The sequence below is a fragment of the Aethalodelphis obliquidens genome, unplaced genomic scaffold (assembly GCF_003676395.1).
Source record: "Aethalodelphis obliquidens isolate GAN/ISIS:26980383/991018 unplaced genomic scaffold, ASM367639v1 scaffold19, whole genome shotgun sequence".
In the NCBI taxonomy this organism is placed as follows: domain Eukaryota; kingdom Metazoa; phylum Chordata; class Mammalia; order Artiodactyla; family Delphinidae; genus Aethalodelphis; species Aethalodelphis obliquidens.
Window position 1 is genome coordinate 3,684,361 of NW_020837963.1, and position 21,536 is coordinate 3,705,896.

General features: G+C 36.7%; 1 protein-coding gene across 6 annotated transcripts in view; it reads right to left on the reverse strand.

Moving 5' to 3' along the window:
• HDHD2 (haloacid dehalogenase like hydrolase domain containing 2) overlaps window positions 1-21,536 on the reverse strand; it is a 38,615-nt gene that overhangs the window by 11,686 nt on the left and 5,393 nt on the right. For 5 of the 6 annotated variants that reach the window (XR_003435223.1, XM_027118442.1, XM_027118443.1 and 2 more), the window contains exons 2-4: window positions 14,526-14,636; window positions 11,860-12,068; window positions 6,546-6,630 (exon numbers count right to left, since the gene is read on the reverse strand). Coding sequence is in view for 5 of the 6 variants with exons in the window: in XM_027118442.1 (XP_026974243.1) it covers window positions 6,546-6,630; window positions 11,860-12,068; window positions 14,526-14,626 (395 nt within the window). In the remaining variant the exon portion in view is untranslated. Of the gene's footprint in view, window positions 1-6,545; window positions 6,631-11,859; window positions 12,069-14,525; window positions 14,637-19,610; window positions 19,784-21,536 lie in introns of those variants that run through there. The other variant, XM_027118444.1, reaches the window with a different exon arrangement.

The window sequence follows — 21,536 nt, forward strand, 5'->3', positions numbered from 1 at the left end:
GTAGGCTACCTACTATCACCACTTCTATCTGGTATTGTAGTTCCCAGAGAGTGTAATAAAGCAAGAAAAAGAAATGAAAATACAAAGATTGGTAGGTGTGAAGTAAAACTGTCATTATTTGTGGTTGACAACTGTCCATGTAGAAAATCCAATTCAAAAGATTCTATAAATAAATTATTAGAATTACCAAGTGAATGTAAGAAGGTCATGAATACAAGGTTAACATACAAAATCTCAATTATACTTCTATGTATTAGCAACAAGCAATTAAAAGTGAAATTTAACAAAATACCACTGATAATCACATCAAACAACATGAAATACAAGGATTAATTCAACAAAATTTCTAAGACCTACACTCTAAAAACAGCAAAACACTGCTGAAGAATGTAAGACTAAAATCTAAATAAATGGAGATATATTCCATCTTCATAGACTGGAAGACACATTACTGTTCAGTAAATTCTACCCAAATCCACAGATTTAATAAAGTAGCAATCAAACTCCTAGTGAGTTTTTTTTGTGGAAATTGACAAGTTGATTCCAAAATTTATATGGAAACGATGTAGAATCTTAAAAAAGATTAAGTTGAAGAATGTATACTACCAGATTTTAAGATTTATTATAGAGCTACAGTATTCAAGACACTGTGGAAGTGCACAAGTATAGATAAAAAATCTAGAAACAGAGCCACACATATATAGTCACTTGATTTATGTCAAAGCACTAAAACATCACTGCAATTCTGTGAGGCTTTTGAAAGAATTGATCTACGCAATAAATGTTGCAGAAGCAACTGGATATCTGTAAAGAAAAAATGAAATTTACTTCACACAATTCACAAAAGTTAATTCAAAACAGACCTTAGACCTAATTGCTAAAGGTAGAACAATAAAGCTTGCAGAAGAAAACACAGGAGAATATCTTCATGACCCTGAGGTGGGCAAAAATTTCTTAGGCATAACAGAAGAAAATATTGACAAATTGGACTCCATCAAAATTAAAAACTTCATGTTCTCATACTGTTAAAAGAATGAACTGGCAAACCACAGGCAGGGATAGGACATCTGCAGTACATATATCCAACCAAAGACACACGTGTACATAACACATACACAACCCCAACAAATCACTAAGAAAACTATAACCCAATCAGACGCAATAAAAGACTTGAATGTGCAGATCACAAAAGAAGTTATCCAATAGCCAATAAGTATATGAAAAGGCTTCAATATTACTCACCAGGGAAATACGAATTGAAACACGGTAAGATACCACTATACACACCAGAAAGAATAGCTACAGTGATATAGACTAGCGAGAGACTGGTGAGAATGTGGAGCAACTGGAACTCTTGTTCATAGCTGGTGGGTCATAACATATGACTCCACATAATCACTGTGGAAAATTGTTTGGCAATATTTACTAAAGCTAAGCAAGTACTTATCCTATTATCCAGTAATTTCACTTCCAGATACAGACCCAAGAGAAATGAGTGGATATGTCCCCAAAAGACATGTAGAAGAATGTTCATAGCAGCTTTATTCTTAACAGCCCAAACTGGAAAATCCAAATGTCCATTAACAATTGAATAAATTGTGGAATATACATACAATAGACTACTACACAACAACAAAAATAAACAAAAACAAAGTACTGCTACATGCAACAATTTGGATAAATCTCAAAAACAGACCCAAAACAAAATGCTACAACTGTGTGATTTCATTCATATGAAGATCAAAAACTGGCAATATTGATAGAAGTCAGAGTAGTGGTTACCTTGAGGCAGGGATGGTATTGACTGGGACAGAGAGCCTTTTAGGGCGCTGGAAATGTTCTGTCTCGTGATCAGAGTGGGGGTTACACAGGTATATCTATGTGTCAATTTTTATTGAGTTGTACACTGACAATCTGTACACCTTATTGTATGTTATACATCAATTTTAAAAGATCAGTAACAATATATTTATGTGGTTTATTCACCTAAAGCTTTTATTTAGAGTAGCAAGAGTTGCCTTGATCATAAAAGAATCTCCCCAGTTAATTAAATAATGAGTAGTGACTAATATTAAACTCAATTCTGTATTCTGTGATCTTCAAATTGGCATATAAAGTTCTGCATATACTAATGGAACGCTTTAAATAACTCAAGTTCTTAAGTCTTCAACAATTTCTCATCTCCAGAGTGTTTTATTTTTATAGTCTGGACCTTAATTAAAAAGATTGCATAGCAGTCAGCCCTTTCAAAATGGAAACAGCTCACAGAAATATTTCTAATTTAAGCCCTACTGCCACACTGTTCTAGAATTCCTTATGCCCAGGACTCTTAGAAAAGATTCAGGAGCTGCTATACAAATGCAGTAACTGAGGCCATTATTGTTGATTTTTCCCCTCCCCTTCCCTTCTTCCCTTTGTAAGGAATTGAATACATTAGTAATTAAACTTTTTATTCTTTTCTTAATGAGAAGGGGAAAAGAAAGCAATCCAATATTCAACAGAAACCATTTACGGGGATAAGAATCTCTTCCCCAAACACACGAGAAACTAATTTCTGTGCACCTCTAAGACTTTTGGAGGATTCTCGTACCTTGTAACAATTATAGGAAAGAAGTCATTAGCAAAGCTTCAAAACATTATTCTTAAGCAGTCTTCATCTCCGCATTTAAATGTGAAAGTTATATGATGTCACTTATCTTCAATTGTAACAACATTTTAATAAGCTCCTCAAGAAGCTGGAGGGCAGCTGCTCTTAATGTAGAAAAATTTTCTTTTCTGTGAACTATTAAGTTAAGCAATTTCCATGAAGTTTTTTCCCAAAATCCCTTTGATCCAGCAACTGTACTTCTGAGAAAACATATTACGGAAATATAAATATTGCTTAACAAACACATTCAGAAGTTTTTTATAAAAAACTAACTCATGAAACCTGGAAATAACTAACAATCAGAAATACATGGCTACACAATTTACTGCATTTTTTAAAGTGGAATATGCTCTGGGAATCAAATATGTTTTAGAAGAATATTTAAAAATACAGAAAAACATGCACAATATATTGTCGGCTTTTTAAAAGGCAATTATCGCATAGTATGTATACACTCTCATTTTTGTCTAAATATATATGTGCATGGAAACAAATAAACTAGCTATATGCTAAAATGTTAACTGTTGTTCTCTTAGGTGGAGAATCACAGGTAATTTTGTTTATTCATGTTTCTTTTTTGAGCATTTGAAAATTTCCACAATGAGGACATATTAATTTTTTTAACATCTTTATTGGAGTGTAATTGCTTTACAATGGTGTGTTAGTTTCTGTTGTACAACAAAGTGAATCAGCTATACGTATACATATATCCCCGTATCTCCTCCTTCTTGCGCCTCCCTCCCACCCTCCCTATCCCACCCCTCTAGGCGGTCACAAAGCTCCGAGCTGATCTTCTTGTGCTATGCAGCTGCTTCCCACTAGCTATCTATTTTACATTTGGTCATGTCAATGCTACTCTTTCACTTCGTTCCAGCTTACCCTACCCTACGGCCCCGTCCTCAAGTCCATTCTCTACCTTTGCGTCTATTCTGGGAGGATGTATTAATTTTGAGGTTAGATATTTTTTAGTCTTGTTAATACCAAGTTCATTTAGATTAAGTGATCTGCTTGCCCAGGTAGGCTTTCTCTGAATAGAATTTAATTAAAATTGGTCCCTTACTGAAATGCTCATGCTTTTTTTCCCCTAACAGGTCAGAAGATGAAAAAAGACCTTGCTACAAGCTAGTACTACAACTGTGAAAATGAGTGGAGTTATAGGCATTCATATTGATGAATCATACATTACTTCTAGGGAAGAAAGCAAACTGATGCACACATAAAGTATAAAACATGCAAGATAATACTACATATAGTCTAGAAATACCTACGTATGTGTTACAAGTATAAAGAAATGCAAGACAATGATAAACAGAAATTCACAATCCTGATTACTTTTGGGTCTTGGCTGACAAAACTGAGGAGGGATACACAGGGGTTATCAAACGTGTTGATAACTTGTGTTTCTTAAACCAATTGACAGGCATATGGGTATTCATTATATTACACTTTGTACCTTTTAGTATTAGGTAAAAGGTAAAAAGCCATCCATGGTTCTCAGGATTTGAACGTTTCATAGAACCCAAGCCCAAATCACATCTATCCCCTATAAGTGGTTCACATCCTTCCCCAAAATCAATTCTTTAAAATTCAGTGTTTTCAATTTTATTCAGACATTTAAGACATTTTTGTAGACAGAGCATACTATGCATGTCAGGGGGGCTACCCACTCAAAATACAGTAAATAAGAGGAGTGTAATGTGGAGGGTGCATGTATCTGCCTGAAGGCAATATGCCCCTAAAGCAGGTATTCAAGGCAGATATGCAACGGGGTTTAAAATCCAATGTTTATCCTCATTAAGAACCTGAATAGTAATTTAACTAATTGGCGGTGCATTTGAGATGTCACAACCCAAACAGCTGTAGTCATTGGTTGGAAGGCATAGTTTCTGTGGAGACATCAATATGCAAAGAAGGGCAAGACCTAAAATCCTTTTGTTAACTTTCCACCCAGCTGTTAAGGGCATTTGTGAAATTAGAGTTGACTTATAAGTGCACTGTAATGCTTTAAAATGTAGTGTTTAAAAAAATCAATATGGTTAGGGAAGTGTGCTAATTAGACAGCATGCAAACAATTACAAAGTCAGTATTACATCAACACACATTTTTATTACCCTGAGTCTAGTATTTATCTAAGACAGAGACCTCCCAACTTCCTATTAAATATTAGGTCCTTCCCAAATTACCAGCTAAAATCAATCAATACCTTCTCCTTGAATTCTGTGGTTCAGAAATGAATAAAATGTAGCAGGGGGTAAATCTGGAAGTAAGATATAATAGCAGGTTCTCTATTTCAAATGAAAACTGGTTTTGGTTATAGTTATAAACCTTAAGGAGCTGGTGAGATAATCCCTTTGCCCCCTGTCCCCCAAGAAGCTAGAGTAGAAAACTGAAGAAGGTGAAGAAATTTTAATACTCAAGCAATCTGGCACAACAGTGGATCTCTGGGAAATAATGTCTACTGAGCAATTATAAAAAGTGAATTTGTTTTTATTTAAACAAAAGCTTGACTGTCACAGTAACTAAGAGAGTCACAAATAAAAGTACATTCAGTAGCCATAGTTTTCATAACCGAGGATCTAAAATTAATGTGCAAATGGAAAAAAGGTGACTGTTCCCAAAGGGCTACTTCTGGCCACATAGATTGTACACAGGGTAGCCATCTTCAAGATCAAATGTGCCCAGATGTGTGAACCTTGTAGTGAGTTTTAACATTTTGATTCTAGAACATATACATCAAGAAGTGAATTCTACATCAAGTATAAGTTAGAATGATTCTTGAATATCTTCATACTGGTAAGAAAATGATGTTAAATTCCAAAAATTTACCAAGATATTAAAGAAATTCTTTTTAAAGTTAGTTCAATGTACATCTATGCAGTATGTAGGACTACTTAACTTGTCATAAATTTAAAGGCAAATTACACTGTTTAATGTTCAACAAGAAGCAAAAGGCAAGATGAAAAATGAAAAATCTATAAAAAATGAAAAATCCAAGGGGAAAAAAATCACAATCTCACTCTAGAGTAGACTTGCGAATAAATTCTGATCCAATTTAGTTTAGCAAGTATGAGAACCAGTATGCAGTCTGCCTTTTGGAAGTAGCAGTAAAAAGTTCATACAGGTAAAATGCACACACAATTGAAGATTTATAACATTTTACATGTTAGTTGTGGTTCCTCAATTTCTACCAACAGCTATTGGAACCCCTCCACTTATATAGCCCACAGTTCAAAGAGCCCCACCCTACTCATCACCTCCTGAACCCACACAGGGAGTGTTCTCTATCACAGGCACTTAGGTTAGATATCTACATGCTGACTCACTGTTCTTCTTCACCCCCTTGACCCAACTGTCCATCAAGTCATGTTGACAATACCAGAATCTCATTTTCTTCATCCCTACTGCCACAATCACAGATCAGACTACCATTATCACTCGTCGAATAATTTCTTTGAAAGTGTGGTCAAACGTGCCAACTTTTTTCGATAGCCTGGATTCTCTCTGGAGGAAGAATCACATTTACTGTTTTGGGTGAATTAGCCTGGATCTTATTTTCCTTCAGAGATCATAGTCAGTGAAGAATCACAGGAGTGATAATAAAAGATAAAACTCCTAGCTTTAGATTTACAATTTGATTACGAATTTCTGCCCCAGAATATTGATCCTATGAACGAGAAAAACCCCAGTGATCATCACGTTTTAACATATTGATTATTTTTAAAAAACTAAGGAAGACAGTAATAAATATTTAATGTTGATCTTGAAGTGATCTTTAAGATATCTGTACACCTACAATCTAGGTGGCCGGAAAGTAAATTATGTATAACCTTACACAACAAAGACTTAAGAAGAGAAGGGAGTATATGATCACATGAAAAATAAACAGCTAAAGACTTACCGGAATGCTTGATTCAGAATTTGATAATGAAAATGGTCTGGTGCCAATCCTATGACCACAGCATTAGGATCACTTGTTTGTATTCCTGGGAATGGAAAGAAAAAATTATTGAAAAATGCAATTAACAGTAATGTCACATTTTATGATAAAGTAGTTTTAGTCAATCAAGTACAAATTTTTGCTGTAGCCAATAATCTGAAGTTTAAGAGATTATCCTGCCCAGTGTACTTTGAAAGTATCAGCTATAACTTAAAAAAAAGAAAAAAGGTCTCCTAGTATTTCTGTATATTCCTTTTGCATGGTCTTACAGCTACTGAATAACTAGAAGATCTAAACTGAAACTTGTACCCTGATGTTCTCAAACAAGCAACAATTTCTAACTTCAAAAAGCTTTACTGATTAAAATCAACAAGAAGAGCCACAGTTCTCTATGAGCTATCAGATCAATAGCAACTGATGAGGGACTGAAAACCTAACAGGCAAGGGAAATTATAGACTCTCTAGGTGATACAGCTGAGGCTAACACCATCATGATAAATATGGAATGCACTGTAGGGTCTATAGTTTTCTACAATAATACCTAATCCACTTCTAGTTTCACAAATATTATTCTATAATTAAAGCATGTTTTAAGGCCTTGGTACCTGATGACAAGACTTTAGATCAAGAACCAAACAAGTACTTCCACCATCACAGTTATTAAAACTGATTGAAGTGTCTGTGCATTATCCATATGCCGATTCCTATTTGCCTCTCTTATTGCCTGCCTTTAAGCATTCTCATCGATTCTACCAAAATGTGAGGGGAAGAAGTAGAAAAAGCAGATACCCAAGATATCCAATTTCCTCCTTACCAACAGCCATGAGTATCCAGTAATTGGTTAAAGTTTGTTAAAGGAAGAAAATAAAATCAATGGCTACCGTTAAGAGTTGGAGTTTTATGTGCTCTTTTTATTATCTCCATCTACCACTGGCTAAGATATTCAGTATTAGCCAAGATATTTCCATTCCCTTCAAAAACCTATCTACTTTGGGTATTTTCATGTATATAAACATGTTGCAAGTTTAGTCTTACATCAAATAAAGATTTCTTCCAGACCAGAGATTGTGCTTATATATGTCAACTCCAGCTCACTACTGCACAACTAGAAACTTTCTTCAAATAAAGTAAAAAATCTGAATAAAAAATTGTTTTGTAGTACTTCAGCTAACTCAGAAATATAAATACACTGATTGTAGAATGTATTTGTCATTGTTTTTCGTAGCCCAGTTTCTGAATACCATTTTCATAATTAGGGAATCCACTAGCTCATAAGGCTTAGTGAGGAGCAGAGCTCACCCTCTCCTGAGAGGGTGAAAACACCAGATACTTATTTTCCAGCCTCCGCAGCTATGGGTACTGGCCTGAGACAGAGGTTCTGCCAATCAAAAGCACCCCCCCAACCCTGGGCTTTAAACTGGGAGCTAGGAAGATAAAGTAGCAGGGAGAACCTCACTGGAAATTCTGAGGCAGCAGTGCTAGCTGGAACTTCCAATCTCCAGTGCTACTGGCGTGAATAGGCAAGCTGCAGAGGTCAGTGTTCAGCAGGGACACTGAGGGCACCGGATCAGCTCTGCATGAGATGTCGCACGCCGCTCCTCAGCGCACAGCCCCCGAGGCGAACCTCCAGCTCCCCTGGGCAGTTAGTTCTGTGGGCTACAGGCTTTTTTCTTTTTGTCATGGACATTCAAAAAATATTAAAAAGTAGAAAGACTAGCTCATAATAAGCCCTGATGTACCCATCACCCAGCTTTAGCAGTCATCAGCGTTTTGCCAATCTTATTTACCATTCTCTACATATTTTAAAGTCTTTTAAGTATATTCCAGTATCATCTCACCCTTTCATATTTCAGTACATATCGTTAACTGATAAAGACCTAAAAAAAAACCCACCTTAACATTATTACACCAACAAAGTTAAAATAATTCTTTAATATCACTCAATATCTAGTCCACATTTGAATCTCCCCAAATGTCTCAAAATGTCTTTTCACATCTGATATGTAATTGGCACCCAACAAGGTCCATATATTGTATTTGATTGTTATCCTTTACCTCTCATTCTATAGCAACATTCCTCTCCACTTACTGGAGCAACTAGATCATTAATCTTGGAAAAGGTCCCACATTCTGGATTTGGCTGATTGCTTGTGATATTATTTAATTTATTCCTTTACTCTTATTATTTCCTATAAACCAGTAATTGAATCTAGAGGCTTCATAAGTTCACATTCAATTACTAGGCAAGAGTACTTATAGGCAATGCCATGAATTTCCAATTATATCACATCACGAAGCACAAGAGTTCTGTGTGTTCTACTTCCAGTGATGTTAAGACTGATCAATAGGTTCAAGTGGTGTCAGCCTGATTCCTCCATTTTGAAGTTCCCCATCAACTCTTCACCTAATGTGTTTAAAATCTATTGATATTGTTGCCTATTTCACTAGGGTTTGGTTTTTTTTGTTTGTTTTTTTAACATCTTTATTGGAGTATAATTGCTTTACAATTGGTGTGTTAGTTTCTGCTTTATAACAAAGTGAATCAGTTATACACATACATATATCCCCATATCTCTTCCCTCTTGTGTCTCCCTCCCTCCCACCCTCCCTATCCTACCCCTCTAGGTGGTCACAAAGCACCAAGCTGACCTCCCTGTGCTATGCCGCTGCTTCCCACTGGCTATCTATTTTACGTTTGGTAGTGTATATATGTCCATGCCACTCTCTCACTTTGTCACTAGGGTTTGCCAAATGGTGATTTTCTAATTCTGGCATTCCTTTTGCATTTACTAGCTATAATTCTTCTATAAAGAACTTACCCTCATCAAATGTTTAGTTACTATAAAATATAGTTAAAATAGGAAAGGCAGGATAAATGCTTGTTTCGTTTATCCATTTTCAGAATGAGTTACTTCCCTAACAATTTTCCATAGTGACCAATGAGTTTTGTGGGATGAATATCATTTTGAACTTTTTATACGTATGATGCATTGCAATCTATTGCAATCAGTATTCTTTTTGATGCTCCAACTATCGCTTCAAATTGGCTTCAGTGTCCTTTAGGCATGACCTTATTAGTTTTCGATAGTTTCCTTGCTAACAATTAGTTATCCCAGACTCATACAACGCCTGCCCATTTCTCCAGCTCCTTGGAGAAATGGAATCACCCATTTCTCCAAGGAACTAAAGTGGGAAACCATAGTAGACACCAGTCTGACCACTGTGCTTCACTGCTTCTATGCCTTTTTAGTAGGAGATCTAGATAATATGTACTTTTTGAGAGAACAAGGGAGTTGATAATATTTTAATTCAAAATTAATACATACCTCATCTGATTTTTATATTTCTATCTCTTTTCACTTACACTTAAAATCTGGAGTACTAACAATACTAGCGTAACTACTACTTTATCGTATAATACATCTATAATTACAAAATAATATCAACACTACTAATAACACTAATACTACTGAATGCAGTTTTAGATTTCTTTGCAGTTCTTTCATCCTTAGAATTGATCCCCCCATGAATGAACTGTCAAAATACTGAATTTTAAAGTCATCTGAAGTAATTCTTTTCTCTGAGTGGTTATGTCACCAACTTTATATAGAGTTCATTTGTTTCAATCTGCTTTTGGTTTTCAGGGATTGGTTTGTTTTTAACTTTTTAATTGCCTTTTAAATATGTAAAATATTCACATGGTTCCAAAGTCAAAACTAGATAATAACGTACTTTTAGAGAAATCACCTCTCCTCTTCCCACCCTCCCCCTTTAGATAACCATTTTTACTAGTTTTTCATTTATCATCCTTCAGCTTCCTTCCACAAATATAAGACAAATACATTTATATCCATTTTCCTCTCATTTTCTTACACAGATAAAAGTGTGTAAGGTTTTCTATACCATATAATTTTTTCACTTAATATATCCTATGAAGATCACTCTTATCAGGATATAGAATTCGCCATTACTTATCTTTCAGCCACAAAGCATTCCATTTTGTGGACATTTCATAGTTTTAATCAGTCTCTTCCAATGAACATTTGGGCTGTTTCCAATCTTTTCTTATTACAAATAAGGTCATAATGAACAACCTACCTTATTCATATGTCCTTGCACATTTTTGTTACTGCATCTTGGAGGTAGATTCCTACAAGAGGCAGTACTGCTTCACATGCAATTTTGAGAGCTACTGCCAAATTCCTCTCTGCAGGAGTTGTGCCATTTTATATCCTGTCAGCAGTCAGATCTTTTTTTTTTTTGGTACATGGGCCTCTCACTGTTGTGGCCTCTCCTGTTGCAGAGCACAGGCTCCGGACGTGCAGGCTCAGCGGTCATGGCTCACAGGCCCAGCCGCTCTGCGGCATGTGGGATCTTCCCGGACCGGGACACGAACCCGTGTCCCCTGCATTGGCAGGCGGACTCTCAACCACTGCGCCACCAGGGAAGCCCTAGTCAGATCTTTTAATAAATTTACTTCCTGTTTAATTCACCCAAAGTTGGTTTCTGTTTTTTGCAAATTCTGATTGATATACAGTTATATTTCCTGATAGTATAAGTTTTGAGGTTCTGCCTAACTATATATCCATGCTGAAGTTCTCTAATCATTACATGGTTTTGTAATGATGTATTTATACCCACTTTTTCTATATTGTGTATTTCACTCTGAGTATCACCTACAAAAAAGCAGTGTGGCAAAGCTTCATAACACAAGGATATTTTTCCAGTTTGTTAATTTTTCCAAAGAGAAAAGTTTTATTTTCTCTTGATTGAAAATATTTCATGGTCATTGCAAAAACTTCAAACCATACAGAATGAAATCTATTTTTAAACAAGTTGACCTTGGTTTATCTCATATAATCAAACTAATACCATGGCTCCAGGAATGACGATTATAATACTCAAAGAAATCTTAACCTGTGTTTTTTCAAACTGTGGGCCATGATCCATTAGTAGATTTTGAAACTAATCTGGAGGACTCTAAGCAGTATCAAAGTCACACAGTTAAGTAAACCAAATGGAAAATAGAGTACATCTCACAAGTAAGAGTACTGTTTAACATATACAAATACACATACATACATCCTGGATTTCTATGTAATGTGTTTCACTTATTTTGGAGTGCGGTCAAAACAGATTTGAGAAACACCAATTTAGATTCAAACTACTGATGACAGAGGAAATCTGACTAAATACTTCTAAACATCCAGTTTTAAGAATGATTTATAAGCAGATATGAAGAACCAATTTTTAAATCTTTCCAAATTTCTCTTACCTTTAAAATCAGGTAGGGCCCGATCATCAACCAGCAGCATGGGTCGGACTTGTTTCTGCTCTACCAAGTTTCTGGCTGCAGTCAGAGAAGTGAATATTTCATCTTCAGAGATATCAAACTGCAATTTCTTCAATCTTTCCAAGAGGTCTTTCTTGCTCTCTTTGGTTGTATTGGTCACAAACCTAACCATTACAGAAGTAGCACGTAACCTGGAAAAGTAAAATTCAGGTGTCAATAGGCAACTTTTACATTCTAGCTCCATAAAACCTAATTTGGTAGCACTTGCCAAAGGTCAGAAAATTAAGGGTAAGTCACTGAGTAAGTGTTTTTATGGCTAGTAGGTTTTATAATCTATTCAAAATTGCTTACAGATTATCCACACCCTGTGGACTGCTTCATCTCCAAAGGCTGTAAAGTCTACCCTTTCAAGGGCCTTCTATACTTTAACTGAATTTTACTACAGGGTTTTAGTAAAGAAGTAAAAAACAAAAATAAAACAAAAAAACTCAACACTTAGTAACCACCATACTCAGAGAATATGAGAGGTGAAAGTTATCTTAGAGATTATCTACTAGTGTAACCTTCTGAAGATGAGAAAACTCAGGCCTAGAGGATTAATGACTGGGCTCAGCTGTACACAGCTGGGCAGCAGTAGGGCTGTGACAAGAACTCCAGCCTATGTCCTAGACAGGGTCTGACCCCCTATACTAAAAGAACAGAGGACACCTCAAGAGTTCTTCCTTCCTCTTAGCCAATTAGACACTGGCTAAGCCCTAATGTGCTACTAAGTTTACAAACAGAAACTACTTGGAGAAAGAAACGTTCCATCTTTACAGACTGGAATGTGTTTTCCCTTTGAACTACTTTTGATTCCATAATCTGCTTTTGGAACCTAAACTGGCAATCAGGTATCAGAGAAAGAATTCATGATAATCCAGCTTTCTTTCAAAACAAAAATTATTTTCTTGGTCCTAAAGTGCTTTAACCTAAAAATAATTTACCTATAATTAAAATTTTTATATTAATACCCTGTTGCTTTTTATCTTATACCTGCCCCAAATAGACATAAGGCATAAAGCACTATCCATAATTTAAAATAAGCAAGCAAATAAAACAGAAAAGAGATTTTTAAGAATTCACTCAGAGCATTCATAGATTTATATGATTAAATAGTTCATTATAATCATGATTATCTCTGTAATATCTGTATGGTAGCTTTTCTGAAAAACACATTAAATTTGGTAGTTTATCTCTCAAAAGAAACTGAATACTTCAACGTAACTATTACCTTAAAAATGAACAAGTCTAAGTACTGAAATGATCATATCATTTTCAACGAGCATTTTAAAAACCTTTTCTTTTTGCTAGTCCCTCAACTTCCCTTAGTCTGTTTGTTTCTATAGAAACGAAAACTGGCAGTGACAGTATAGCAATCTCTCTGGGATGGAAACCTGCCAGTGTCAGTGAGAGAACAATCTGTAGGCTCCTGCCCCTCCAGAATGGCCGGCTCATAGTTTACAGAGGTACTTAGAGATGTCATTCATTGTTCACCAGAAATAAGATTCTTCTTTCCATCCAGAGCAGAAAGCTCATCTTTGAAGCAGTAAAAGCTCTTGTCCAACAGGAGAGGAGACTGACCGACAGACATCCTTTTCCCTAGAAAGTCTGAGAGAGACCATGGCAAGGAGTCAAGAGAAAGTCCCCGTCTCCAACTGATTTACTTCAGGCTTTAAACATATTGTTGTCCACCTGTAAAATGAATGTCATGACTGCTGGCTAAGTCAACAGCTTCCAAATGACACCTACCAGATCTAAAATCTCTTCACACTCACTGAAGCCCCAAATGGAGAGTAAGCTCCTTGAGAGCGTGCCAAGTCAGTGTTGATCTCTTGCCGTAATACCTGGCACTGTGATACTAGTCACTAGATTTCCTGAACAACAGCATACTATGTGAATATTGTAAGGTTTGAAAATGATAAAGCACCACACGCTATTGTTGATTTTGAAAACTCCTCTAAATTATTTGAAGATGAGATGCTTAATAACATTACTAGTTCTGTTGTACTGAGGAGTACTTTTTTGAGGAACACATTCAGTTCACTTTACCAAGCTTTCATTATGTATTTTGTATCTAGACTTGTGGTGACGCATCAGAAATGTAAGACAATCTCTAACCTTCAAAAGCATTAAGTTTAGTTAATGGAAATAATTCTAAAGTTTCAAGTTCCTTAATTAAATTTTATTTGAGCAGCTGCACACTCAGTGTTAGATCTTAGCTGAAGAAGAGTGAGCGGAACTATGGCTTTGTATATGTGTGTGTTTCGTTTTGTGATTCCAGGATTCATTTGTGATTTTTCAAATGCTACTTATTCCACATTTCAGAGTCTCGAGTTTTCATTCCCAAATTTACACTACCGACTTAGAAAAAGATACACATAAAGAACAAAAAGACTAAATCAAAAGGCCAAACCTAACAAAAGGCTTAGAGAACCATGTCTGGAAGATTATTACAATGCATACATCTTCTAGCTAAGCCGAAGGCAGTTCCTGTATATATGGTAAACTGGTGAAATGCCACCTTAAGGCCATCCATTCAGCTAATGATCTGCCTTGGTAACACGGCACCTACAAACATATTTGTCAGCTGAACATGGAGGATAGCTTGCCTTTGAAGAGCTTCCTGTGCGCCTGGCACAGCTGTATCTTCAATGTGAAGTGTGCCACTGAGATCCACCAAAACAGCTTTTAATGCACGGCGTGCTGCCATCCTTCATTCCCTAAGAGAGAGCAAATGAAACTAAAAATACAGTTTAGGAAACAATGGACAATTAAAAACTGGTAAGTCTTCAAAATATCATTCATATCTAGGCAGATACTTAGTGTTAAGCTGCCTCCCTTTTAGAAAAAAAGTTTTTTAAAAATCAAAAATCCAAATTTGATCCATAAAACTTTTATAATGGTTAGGGGCTTTTTCAGTCTTAAAACCATAGGAAGGGAGGGAGGGAGACGCAAGCGGGAAGAGATATGGGAATATATGTATATATATAACTGATTCATTTTGTTGTGAAGCTGAAACTAACATACCATTGTAAAGCAATTATACTCCAATAAAGATGTTAAAAAAAAAAAAAAAAAACCATAGGAAGGAAAATGTTAAAAAAAGAAGGTTACTATTTACTTCAGGTTTCTTAAAATAACTCTTCGTGGAACAATTCATGCATTTATTTTTTATTATAGACAACCAGATTTATTTATTTATTTATTTATTATTATTATTATTTTTTGCGGTACACGGGCCTCTCACTGTTGTGGCCTCTACCGTTGCGGAACACAGGTTCTGGACGTGCAGGCTCAGTGGTCATGGCTCACGGGCCCAGCCGCTCTGCGGCATGTGGGATCCTCCCGGACCAGGACACAAACCCGTGGCCCCTGCATCGGCAGGCAGACTCTCAACCACTGCGCCACCAGGGAAGCCCCATGCATTTATTTTTAAATATGAGAAAATGTACTCTGAAGAACGGGTAGATGGAAGGAAGCCCTAAATCACTGGCAAAATCTTCTTCCTCTTTGGTTATATACAATGAAATGTTCTAATTGCCCATCTCCATTGTTATATCCTGAAGCAGCATATATGGCCAAAGAGCTACCAGTATTTATACTGGTCAGTGAGGAGGAAATTTCAAGTTACACAGCAACTTTAGTCAGGAGATGTTTTCCTTTACCTTACAATGTCTGACTTTCCTTTTGCATATTTTCCCTTTAAAATATGTTTATCATGAGCTATATCATATATACAGTGGAGTATAAGGTATATCTGTGGTTTAAAGATAATACGGGAGTGGGTAAGAATAGTGTGGAAGCTAAAGACAATAGGATGGGACTTCATTTTTAGTTTTTTTTAACTTATTCTTTTTTCCATTTAAAAAAATTTTTAGAATAAAATATTTCAGACATACAAAAGGTATCAAGGATAATACAACCCCCTTTACCCATCATTCAGCTTCAAAAATAAAACATCATTGAAGGATTTGGAGCCCTCTGTGTACCCTCTCTGATCTGATTCCACTTCTCCCCCTCCCCAAGGTTACTACTTTCCTGATTTTGATGTGCTGAAAGCTTTGTATTACTGTTCTTCTACAGACACTTCATGACTTGCTTTACCACTCCACACTGTTTGTGAGATGTAGCCATGTTAACATATGTACATATAGGTCATTCATTTTTCACTGCTGTGTGGTATTCCATTGTGTGAAAACACTATTTAATTTTTCTGTTCTCCTGATCATGAAGACTTAGGTAGTTTTGCACATTTTATTATAGTGAAGAGCACCTCTATAAACATCCTTCTGCATGTCTCCTGGTGGCCGTGTGTGTGAACATTTCTCTGGGGTCTTCCTCAGTCTGAGGGCATGTGCTAATCTTCACCCTTACAGGATGTTGCCAAGTTGCCCCATTCATTGTATCTTCATAGGGCAAATGTGTACTGAGCACTTACTATGTCAAGCCCTGATGTGACAGCAGAGCTGGAAGAGCCATCTTCTTTAAAGTGAGAAGCAGAAAGAAAAGGGGGAAAGAACCAGGGGAGATATAAGTAGTCAATGAACAAGAATTTGTGGAGAATTCTACCAGAAGAGTTCTCAGGTGGTTTATGACATCCATGGGACACATGGTGGATGGAGGGGAAGACCTCTCTCTCCTAGCTAGCTCCCTCTGAGATGTCATTGTGAGAGCTCAGGACTGGCGGCCACCAGGCCCAGGTGTTGGTCCTGGTTCTGCCTCAAATTCACTGTGTGACCTTGGTCTAGTGCCTTCTCTGGTTTTAAGTTTCTCTTCAATATGTGGGGCAGGGAGGCAAGATGAGGCCTCAATCTTTTTTTGTTTGTTTGTTTTTTTGGCCGCGAGACATCTTAAATTCCCAACCAGGGATTGAACCTGCATCCCTGCATTAGAAGGCGAAGTCTTAACCACTGGACCACCAGGGAAATCCCGAATCCTCAAACTTTACTGCCTACAGTTGGGCAATCTGGGATGAAAGAATCAGTGTATCACATACCACTACACCCCTCCCCACCCGCCACCCCGATTTTCTCTTCTTCAACATCGGCCTGCTAGTCCCTGCTGGGTCCATCTCCCAAAGCTGCCAGTAGTACTCCAGACTGCCCAGTGTTACCCTTTTAAACGTTGCTCTCCCGTAGGTGTAGTCCTGTCAGGAGGCAGAGGGATAGCAAAGATGACCTCTGAATTCCCTCTCAGCTTCTAGCTTTTAGCTCCTTTGCTTCTCTCATTTTCCAGACCCCGCTCCTACTCCAAGTCAGCTATCTCTGCACACAAGGTATAAATACAAAAAATAAACCCAGACTAAACCCAGAACTGTAGCCAATTGCTGGCAAGTGCTAGCTGCTGATTAGCATGCATAGAGGACTTGCCACTGGGCATACTGGAGAGAACTGCATTTTCCCCCAGGGCCAGCTGTCAGCATGGTCCAGACTGGGGAGGGATACAGAGGGAGGAAGGCATAGAGACGGTGCTCCGGCTGGATCCAGGCCTGCTCTGTTCCTTATATGTGCTCCCCAAATCTGAGCGGGGTTTCCCTTCAGTGAGCTAGAACTTGGGTCCTAAGTGAAGGAGGTGCAGAAGGTGGGGGAAGCAAAGCCAGGTGGTGAGGGTGAGGTAGGTCCAGGGTCCAGGATTAGCTGAGTAACCTTGGGCAACAGCATTTATCATCCTAAGCCTCCATTTCTTCGTCTGTATAAGAGGAAGAATACTCGTAAAGACCCTGCAGGGATGTGAGTGTTCGCTGAGTTAAGGAGAATGCCTGGCAGTGATAAGCACATAGTAGGAACATAAAGGATGTGCCCTCTTCCTTCCCACTCATCACTGTGTAACAAGTACCTCCCTCCACCTGCCCACCTACCCCACCCCATGCATAGCCTGGGGTCACAGACCAGGAAAAGTAAAAAGCAAGAGAAGCGACTGGGAGGAATTCATAAAGAAAGAAGGGAAATAAGAACAGCTCATATTTATTGGATGCTGTAGGTGTTCTGCACTGTGCTAAACACTCTGTAGTCTTTATTACATCATTGAAACTTCTCAGCAATCCTACATAGCAGGAAATTGAGACACTGAGAAGTTACTAACTTGCCCAAGCTTAGTTTTGACTTTGAACCATGTTAATGGTTTATATATTCAAACTTAAACAAAACCAGCCCTAAAATGGAATACAAACACAAACTAATCTAAGACAACTTCTGCAGAGTGCTGACTCCAGCCCTGCCATAGGATATATGCAAAGGACAAAAGAAGTGCAAGGAAATCTTGAACTTTACTTAGTAGGTTTGTTGTTGGTAATGGTATGAGTTCCAAAATAATTCTGTGCATGTTATAGGACTGAGCAAATCAGTATAAATATATTGCTGATGTTTAAAAAAATTAGGGTTCTTAAATGGAAGAAAAGAGCTATAAACATGGAATGGGAGGACAGGAAGAACCCTGTGTTGGTGTGGAATCAGAGGTGTCATTATGAATTTGCAATTTAAATACACATATATTTCTTAGCACCACCCACCAAAACGAACAAGAAGCAACAAGACTCCAATAGCTATGAGCGCAGCTAAAGTGCACTAAACAAAACCTGGACTGGGTCAGCCAAAATACAAGGTGAGCCAACATATTGTTTTACCAGATCACAGGTGGACAAAAGGACACGTGAACCAGGGGTTCCAACTAGCCAAATCTGGGGCACCAAAAAGAAAAAATAACAGAAATGCATAACACATGATAAAACCATTTGATGAAAAATTGTTGGGGAACAGTACAATTGACCCTTGAACAATGCAGGGGTTAATTCATGCACAGCTTAGAGTCCACACTCCACATCCAGGGTTCATCTGCATCCTTGGATTCAACCAACCAGCAACTGTGTAGCACCATAGTATCTACTACTGAAAAATATCCAAGTATAAGTGGACCCATGCAGTTCAAACCCACACTATTCAAGGGTCAACTGTTTAATCACTCAGGCTCAAATAATCACCCACAAATTAAGATTCTCCACTAACTACAAAGGAGAAAAGATACTCTTACAGTGGAGAAAACAGCCAGGTACCCCCTTAACCAAATGATCAAAGTAACACCATTAATAATGTGAGAAACTGACATTATGTGCTTCCTGAGAAGACCACTGTAGTCGTCCTGCCTTTGTAGAATTTCTGCCAAAAATGTTTAACACAAATCAATCATGAGGGAAACATGAGACAATTCCAAATTGTATAAAACAACTAGCTTGAACTTTTCAAAAATATCAATGTCATAAAAGACAAAGAAGGGGCTGGGGAACTGTTTTAAATTAAAGGAATGTGAAAAGACATGACAAATAAGTGCAATGCATGAGAGAAACATAAAACAAATATAGCAAAATATTAACAATTAGTGAATTTTGGTGAAAGGTATATGGTTTTCATCGCAATATTTTTACAAATTTTCAACTCTTGGAGGAAAACAAATTTTATAAAGATTTCTCTTAAAAATGGGTTGAAGGCAAAAGAAAGACGTTTTCATACCTGATAATAATAGTAATATAAAAAATGAAACTTGTGTGTTTAGCCAGTCCCTAGTTTAAGATTAGAACACTGCCAATACTGCTGAGGGTCCTATATGAGCCCCTTCAATTACATTCCTGTCCCACCTCCCAGAAGTAATTAACATAATGAACTCTGTGATAATCATTTTCTTGCTTTTCTTTATATTTTTACCTGTCACACAGCTTTAATGTCTTTTAACTTTATAAGAATGAAGTCATAATCTTGCAACTTTCATGTTCTGCTCAACATTGTATTTCTGAGATTCATCCATGCTGATGATTGTTATATTCCATCAAAACAAACACCAAAACCCCCCTTCTGGGATTCTGACTAGAACCGCATTGAATTTATAGAGCAATATTGGGAGACTGAGATCATTACTATATTGAGCCATGGAACTTCTTTAAGCTGATAAAAGAGTATCTACAAAAAGCCTATATATAGCTAACATTAGATTTATCAGTAATATACTGATATTTATCAGTGTGTAACTTATACTTTATACTATGATATCACTTTTCAGTAATATACTGAAAGCACTGAGATAGGGAATAACACAAGGATGTTACTTTCACCACTTCTATTTAACATTGCAAATGATACCTTAGCTAGTGCAGTAAGGCAAGAAAAAGAAGGTATAAGGATTGGAAAGAAGACACAAAACTATCGTTATTCATAGATGATTTGACTGTATATACAAAAAATTCAAGAATCTAAAACAGATTAACAAAGTAAAAAAGTATAGCATTTAAAAAAATCACTATGTCACAAACAAATAATTAGAAAACTAATTTAAAAAAAGATATCACTTATAGTAGCATACAGTTACCAGGAAAGTCTAACAAAAGAAGTCAACACTTTTATGGCAAAATTATAAAACTATAATGAAAGACACATAGAAGACAAATATATAGATAGATCTATTAATGGACCCAATACTACAAAGATATCAGTTTTCCCTTTTAATGATCAACAGATTCAAAGCAATTCCAACCAATATCCCAAAAAGGGTTTTGTGGAACTTGATAAGCTGATTCTAAAACTTACACACCAGTGCAAATAGCCAAGACACTTCAGCCAAGATTGAAGAGAAAGAAAATGGGAGCCTTGCTTTCCCTAATATCCAGACAATTAATCAGGTCTTGTAATTAACTAAGATGTTACAGTATTAGCACAAGAGACAAAGTCAATGGAACAGAATAGGGAACCCAAAAAAGGACCCCCCCACCCCCTACCCCAACCAGTGTGTGGAAACTTGATATATGACAGACATAGTGTTTGAGATCAGTGAAGAAAGAAAAATGGTGTTAGAACAACTGACTATCCATAGGAGAAAAAAATGGAATTGGATTCCCATATCATACCTCATACACATTTTTTCCCCAGGAAGATTAAACAACCATATGTTTAAGGCAAAACTTTTAGATAGGAGAGTATCTTCATGATTTGAGGGTAGGAATGGCTTTCTTATGATATAAAAAGCATAAAGGAATAAAGGAAAAGACAGATATTTCAAAAGTACTGTAAAGAGAGAAAGAGTAGAAATATACAGAGTGCAAAACAAATTTGCAACACATGTGAGAAAGGATCAGAATCCAGGAAATATAAACTGTAAATATTAAGAAAAAGACAAATAACCTAATAGAAAAATGGCACAGGAGCTCAATATATCCTTTAAAAAGGAACAAATCTGAAACAAATGAATAACCATCAACATATCCTTTACAAAAGAGCACATAAACAAATGAAGATGTTCAAAACTCACTGGTAATCAAGGATATGCAAATATAAAGCAGAATGAGATCACTACAACAAAAAAGACTGGCAAAATTTAAAAGTCAGAAAATATCAAAGGTTTTCAAAAGCAACTCCCTAGCCTCTTGAATAAGTGGTGCTGGGAAAGCTTGACAGCTACATGGAAAAGAATGAAATTAGAACATTCCCTAACACCATACACAAAAATAAACTCAAAATGGATTAGAGACCTAAATGTAAGGCCAGACACTATCAAACTCTTAGAGGAAAACATAGGCAGAACACTCTATGACATCAATCACAGTAAGATCCTTTTTGATCCACCTCCTAGAGAAATGGAAA